At 64.0% G+C, this 6,991-nt stretch overlaps 1 protein-coding gene across 1 annotated transcript; it reads left to right on the forward strand.

Annotated features, from left to right (window-relative positions):
• The first annotated feature begins 2,131 nt into the window (after positions 1–2,131).
• On the forward strand, positions 2,132–4,754 carry FZD9 (frizzled class receptor 9). Its single transcript, XM_044994137.1, has one exon. The coding sequence runs from the start codon at positions 2,534–2,536 to the stop codon at positions 4,280–4,282; it is 1,749 nt and encodes a 582-aa protein (XP_044850072.1). The 5' UTR covers positions 2,132–2,533; the 3' UTR covers positions 4,283–4,754.
• Positions 4,755–6,991: the final 2,237 nt, after the last annotated feature.

Consider the following 6,991-nt stretch of genomic DNA (forward strand, 5'->3'; position numbering starts at 1 on the left):
CCAGGGCCCCCTGGAGATCACTGCTAGCACCAGGGCTGGGGATGGCTCTCGCTCTGTCCCCAGCCGCGCCCCCTTTCACCCACCAGTAGCCCTCAGCTGTTACCTGGGATTTATTGAAACATCATTAATGCCTTCAGTGAGAGGAAAGGGGATGCGTGTATGTTTGCGTACACATGTGTGTCCACTTATCTGTGAGTGGGTGGGGGTCTCCATGTGTGTGTCTGTGGGCAAACAAGTGTGGAAATGTGTGTGGGCATCTGTGTGTAGGCACAGATCTGTGTGTAAATGAGTGTGCGTGTCACTAGATGTATTTGTATCTCTGTGTGTAGGTGAATGGGTCTGTGTGTCTCAGAAAGTGTGTGTTTGTGCGTGTAAGGGTGTCCCTCTCTGAATGCTGGGCTGTATGAGTACAGGTAAGAGTCTGTGGCTCAGACTTGTGTAAGGGTGTGTGTCTGTGTGTTTCTCAGGGTGTGTGTGTACGGGCGGGGCTGCCAGGAGGGGCCTAAGGGGGGTGCAAGAGATAAGCGGGTCCGGGGGTGGGTGTAAGGCAGGCCCAAGAGGGTTTAAGTGGGGGCAGGGGGCAGGAGGGGTAAAAGGGGGCTGCAGGGATGGGTGTAAGGGGGGCCAAGTGGGTTATGGGGGGGCAGAGGGGTTTAAGGGGGGCAGGGGGTGCAGGATGTAAGGGGGTCCAAGGGAGTTTAAGGGGGTGCAGGGGGCAGGAGGGATGTAAGGGGGTGGAGGATGTAAGGGGGGCCAGGAGTGGGTGTAAAGGGGGTCCAAGGGAGTTTAAGGGGGTGCAGGGGGCAGGAGGGGTGTAAGGCAGGTGCAGGATGTAAGGGGGATCAGGGGTGGGTGTAAGGGGGTGCAGGGGGACAGGAGGGGTGTAAGGGGGTGCAGGATGTAAGGGGGGGCAGGGGTGGGTGTAAGGGGGTGCAGGGGGACAGGAGGGGTGCAAGGGGGTGCAGGATGTAAGGGGGGGCAGGGGAGGGTGTAAGGGGGTGCAGGGGGACAGTAGGGGTGTAAGGCAGGTGCAGGATGTAAGGGGGGCCAGGGGTGGGTGTAAGGGGGTGCAGGGGGACAGTAGGGGTGTAAGGCAGGTGCAGGATGTAAGGGGGACCAGGGGTGGGTGTAAGGGGGTGCAGGGGGACAGAAGGGGTGTAAGGGGGTGCAGGATGTAAGGGGGGCCAGGGGTGGGTGTAAGGAGGTGCAGGGGGACAGGAGGGGTGTAATGGGGGTTCAGGATGTAAGGGGGGACAGGGGTGGGTGTAAGGGGGGTTCAGGGTGTAAGGGGGTGCAGGGGGAAAGGAGGGGTGTAAGGCAGGTGCAGGATGTAAGGGGGACCAGGGGTGGGTGTAAGGGGGTGCAGGGGGACAGTAGGGGTGTAAGGGGGTGCAGGATGTAAGGGGGGCCAGGGGTGGGTGTAAGGGGGTGCAGGGGGACAGTAGGGGTGTAAGGCAGGTGCAGGATGTAAGGGGGACCAGGGGTGGGTGTAAGGGGGTGCCGGGGGACAGTAGGGGTGTAAGGGGGTGCAGGATGTAAGGGGGGGCAGGGGTGGGTGTAAGGGGGTGCAGGGGGACAGGAGGGGTGTAAGGGGGGTTCAGGGTGTAAGGGGGGACAGGGGTGGGTGTAAGGGGGGTTCAGGGTGTAAGGGGGACCAGGGGTGGGTGTAAGGGGGTGCAGGGGGACAGGAGGGGTGTAATGGGGGTTCAGGGTGTAAGGGGGGACAGGGGTGGGTGTAAGGGGGTTCAGGGTGTAAGGGGGTGCAGGGGGACAGAAAGGGTGTAAGGGGGTGCAGGATGTAAGGGGGCACGGGGGTGTAAGGCGGTTTAAGGGGGTGCAGGAGTGGGTGTAAGGGGGGTCAGGAGGGGTAAAAGGGGGACCGGGGTACAGCGTAAGGCGTGGCCGGGGGGTGTCTCTGGCGCTGTCCCCGCCGATCGGGCTCTCGCTCCATCCCCAGCCGCGCCCCCGCCGGAGCGCAGAGGCGCAGCCGGGGCGCGGAGCCCCGAACCCCGGGCGGGCAGCGCCGCAGCCCCTGCGCCTTTAACGCCACCCCCGCCCTGGGGGAGGTCCCGGCGGCCGGGCCCGCCCCCCCGGGGGTGTAGCCGGCTCCGGGGGCTGGCGGCGGCTCAGCGGCCGCGGAGCAGGAGCGGCGGCGGTGGCGGCTCCGAGATCCCGGACCGGCGCGTCCGCCTGTGCCCGGCGCATGGAGCCCCGGCGCGGCCGGGCGCCCCGTGGGGGTCCCTGCCGCTCGGCGCCGCTCTGAGCCGCCCCTCGGCGCCGGCCGGGGCTCGGTGCCGCGGGAGGGACCCGGGCTGCGGAGCGGCGAGCGAGCCGGCCCCTGCCATGGGGCTGGCCGGGGGGCGCTGCCCGGCCCGGGGCTAGGCGAGGCGGCGCGCCCAGGGGGTTGCCTGGCCGGTGCCCTCCGTGCCCGGCGCAAGATGCGGGCGTTTCTGTAGCGCCCTGGCAGCGCCCAGCCCTGGCAGCGCCCAGCCCTGGCGGCAGCGGGGGGCCGGGGACGTGCCCGCAGCCGGCCATGGCAGCCCTGCGCCTGAAAACCCTCCTGTCCTTCCTGTGCCAGCTGGGGCTGGCCTGCAGCTTGGAGATCGGCTCGTACGACATCGAGCGGGGCCGCGAGGCCAGGTGCCAGCCCATCGAGATCCCCATGTGCCAGGGCATCGGCTACAACATGACGCGCATGCCCAACTACATGGGGCACGAGAACCAGCGGGAGGCGGCCATCAAGCTGCACGAGTTTGCCCCCCTGGTGGAGTACGGCTGCCACGTCCACCTGCGCTTCTTCCTCTGCTCCCTCTACGCCCCCATGTGCACGGACCAGGTGAGCACCAGCATCCCGGCCTGCAAGCCCATGTGTGAGCAGGCCCGGCACAAGTGCGCCCCTATCATGGAGCAGTTCAACTTTGGCTGGCCAGAGTCCCTGGACTGCGGCAAGCTGCCCACCAAGAACGATCCCAATGCCCTGTGCATGGAGGCGCCCGAGAACGCCACCCCCGGGGACGCGCCCAAGGGGCAGGGCATGCTGCCGGTGGCCCCGCGCCCCAGGCCCTCCGGGGCTGGAGAGGGCAGGGGGCCGAGCAGCTTGGGGTCCTGTGAAAACCCCGAGAAGTTCCAGTATGTGGAGAAGAGCCTCTCCTGTGCCCCCAAGTGCTCCCCTGGGGTGGATGTGTACTGGTCCCGGGAGGACAAAGATTTTGCCTTCATATGGATGGCAGTTTGGTCAACACTGTGTTTCGTCTCCACGGCCTTTACGGTGCTCACCTTCCTGCTGGACCCGCACCGGTTCCAGTACCCGGAGAGACCCATCATCTTCCTCTCCATGTGCTACAACGTCTACTCGGTGGCCTTCATCATTCGCTCGGTGGCTGGGGCCGAGAACATAGCCTGCGACCGGGAGAACGGGGAGCTGTACATCATCCAGGAGGGGCTAGAAAGCACCGGCTGCACCATTGTCTTCCTCATCCTCTACTACTTCGGCATGGCCAGCTCGCTCTGGTGGGTCGTGCTGACCTTGACTTGGTTCCTGGCAGCTGGGAAGAAATGGGGACACGAGGCCATCGAAGCCCACAGCAGCTACTTCCACATGGCTGCGTGGGGCATCCCAGCCATGAAAACCATCGTCATCCTCACCATGCGGAAGGTGGCAGGAGATGAGCTCACCGGGCTCTGTTACGTGGGAAGCATGGACGTCGGTGCCTTGACGGGGTTCGTGCTCATCCCGCTGTCCTGCTACCTGGTGATCGGCACCTCCTTCATCCTCACAGGCTTCGTCGCCCTCTTCCACATCCGGAAGATCATGAAGACGGGAGGCACCAACACAGAGAAGCTGGAGAAGCTGATGGTGAAGATCGGGGTCTTCTCCATCCTCTACACCGTCCCGGCCACATGCGTCATTGTCTGCTACTTCTACGAGCGGCTCAATATGGATTACTGGAACCTCAGGGCGTTGGAGCACGGCTGCATGGCCTTCCCCGGCAGGCGCAGCACCCACTGCTCCTTGGAAGCCTCGGTACCCACCGTGGCTGTCTTTATGCTAAAGATTTTCATGTCGCTGGTGGTGGGCATCACCAGTGGCGTGTGGGTGTGGAGCTCCAAGACGCTGCAGACCTGGCAGAGCCTGTGCAACAGAAAACTGGGCATGAGGACTAGGGGAAAGCCTTGCAGCGGGGTCACTTGCACTGGGGCGCATTGCCACTACAAAGCCCCTATGGTCATGTTACACATGACCAAACCAGACCCTTACCTGGACCATCCCACACACGTCTAGCAGGGGGTCTCCCTTTGACTGCGGACGCAGCACAGAGAATCTCTCACGGGTAAGGGGCTAGGAGGGAAGGGAATGGGCCTGCTGAGTGCAAGCCCAGCTGTTTGGGGGGCCAGGGCTGGCCAACAGCACGGAGCTCGCGCCGAGCTGACCGGCGGAGTGGGGGAAAGAGGAGGTTGAGTTGTGAGGGGGCGAATGCACCCTGGCATGTGGGTACTAGAGCCGAGGGACCCGGAGGGAGCTCCTTGGCAGAGGGCCTTGGCCCGGGATACCTGCTAAACCGGTAGCTGCTTTTCCTAGAGTGTTTTGTTTTGTTTTGTTGCTATTGCCAAACCCAGTGACTGGTTTAACCCTTGGTTGGGGGGGGGGGAAATAATCCAACCTGAGGTTATTTAATTCTGTAATTTATTTTAGAACTTTTTTTAATCATTAGCTGCAAGGAATGGAAACAATAAACCCTGATGTGTTACTTCAACTGAGCCTCGCGCTGTTTGGGGGGGCTGAGGGCTGGGGGGGTGACCCCCCCGACCTGAATGGAACCAGGCTGGGGAAGGGATCGGGCTGTGCTAGCCGAGCGCTAGCAGTGGGGCTGGTAGTTAGCAGAGGGACTCCAGGGGCTTGGGGGTCAGGACGAGGGGCCGGGCCACCCTCAGCTCTGTCCCCTGGACGAGTGGCGTGGGGTGGTGAGCTGCAGAGGGGAGCGTCGCTTCTGCCAGAGGGGACAGTGGTGCTGCTGAGTGGGGGGAGTGGGGGCTCCCCTTCTGTCCCACACCTGAGCCCCCCACAGCTCCACTGATGCTCTGACCTGCAGCCCACCCACCCCATAGTCTAGTTCGGGGCTCCCCACACAGCTCAGTCCTTGCCCCCTTTGCCCTGCTCTCCCAGCCCCGGCCAGCCCTAGCCCCCAGTGTCCTAGCACAGCTCCCCTCGGAGGCTGGCCGTGGGGCTTACACACCAGCTGTCTGTGCTGTTTGCTCAGAGGAGAACCCCAGGCTCCCTCCTGCATGGACAGCCTGGAGGCCAGGGATCATTCAGGCCACAGCTCCCCCCACTCCGGTCCTCTGCTTTGCCATGGCTACTGCCCGGCCAGCTCCCCTGGGCGAAAGGCAGGGCCCATGGCAGCTCCCTCAGCAGCAGCCCCTGCAGCAGCCTGGCCCTGCGGCTCCTCGCTGGGTTCTGGAGCATGTGCTCCCCGGGGAGATGCTGCAGCTGCCAGCCAATGAGCAGTGGGCGGCTGTTTTGTAAACGGGTCGATTTGGGTGGCGTGGGGGGGGGGGACATGGGGCCAGTCTGACTCCAGGAGTGTTTGTTTTGCTGCGCTGTTGGAGCTGGCCTGGGTTACTCACCCCCCTGCCCCCAGGGAGGCTCCCTTCCCCCTCCCCTTGGCCGGGGTAGCTGCATGGCTCCCCAGTGCTAGTTTTGGCACCCTGCTCCGCCCGCCCCCCTCCTGCCGCAGGAGACCGGTTTTCATGCCGAACGTCAGGCTCATGAATAATGTTTTCCACTCGGCTCCCCGTAGGTGATTTGTGCTGGTACCTCGCGCCGCCAGAGCTCAATGCCAGGCGAATAACCGTGCGGGGGGAGCCCCAGGCCTTCGACAGTGGAGGGGAAACACATCACTGTCTGCTTCTCCCCCAGGAAAGTCCTGAGCACACACCCCGGGCCAGCATGGGAAGGGGGATTTAGCTCCCTAGGGAAGCTCTGGGGCTGGACCGGGGAGGTGGGGTATTCAGTGCCTGGAAAAGGGGTGAGGGTTGTGTGAGGGGGAGAGAGAAAGGGGACATGGGCATTTGGGGGCTGACTGGATGGGGAGGATGGAGGGGTGTCCCTAGCCCGAATGGGGAACGTTGGGGTCTGAGTGGAGAGGTGGGCTCCAGGCCGAGGGGGGAGGGGCTCAGCTTGGCTTTGAGGTGCGGAGAATGGAAACTTGTGCGGCTTAATTTATCCTCTGATCTGGTTACAGTCCCATCTCGGCTTCCCCATTGTCCGGAGAGACACTCAGCGCCCAGCTGGTGGAATGAGCTTCCTGGGGGAAGGGGGAGGGGGGAGCTAGCCATGGGGCGCGGGGAGGGGAGCCGGCTTCTCGCCGCAAGTGAGGAATTTGCTACCCAAACTCCACGTGGGTCCAGGTGCACCTGTGTGCCTCTGGCGTGCGGTTCGCACACGCATGTGTACGTAGCTGGGTGCACGGGACTGTCCCCGTGGGTGCACGCGCACGCATTGCTGTGTCTTGGTGTGTGCGGCTGTGCTGGCTGACTGTGTCCTGATGCTATGGGTCACTGGGCCTGCCTGTGTGTGTTCGTGTGGGGATGGGCCTGGGGCTGAACCGCAGTCCTGGCACTAGGTCGCTCGCTAGCGGGGACGCGCTCGTTAAAGGGCTGGATCCTCTGCCCCGGTGTGCAGGACTCTCCGTGACGCTGCAGGAGCAGGATCGGGCCCTACGCTGAGGCCATCACGTTTGTTCCAGGAAGGAATTTGGGTTGCTCTCAGACGGGGCCACGGGGCGCAAAAGGTGCCATTATTCCTACCCTGGGCCCAGGTTGGCGCGGTCTCAGGGCTCAGCGGCGCCCCGTGCTCCGGCGAGCGCCAGAGTGAAACCTGCCGGGAGCCTCTGCCTGGCGTAGAGAAGAAGCTGCGAGGGTTTGTCCCAGCGAGCAGTTTCCCTGCCGGGCGCTGCGGCGACTGGAGAGTGAGCGCGGCATGGCCCGCAGA

The sequence above is a fragment of the Mauremys mutica genome, chromosome 19, assembly GCF_020497125.1.
Source record: "Mauremys mutica isolate MM-2020 ecotype Southern chromosome 19, ASM2049712v1, whole genome shotgun sequence".
Lineage (NCBI taxonomy): Eukaryota > Metazoa > Chordata > Testudines > Geoemydidae > Mauremys > Mauremys mutica.

Excerpts from the sequence above, each read along its gene's own strand:
- FZD9 (XM_044994137.1), top strand. The coding sequence starts at position 2,534 with ATGGCAGCCCTGCGCCTGAAAACCCTCCTGTCCTTCCTGTGCCAGCTG.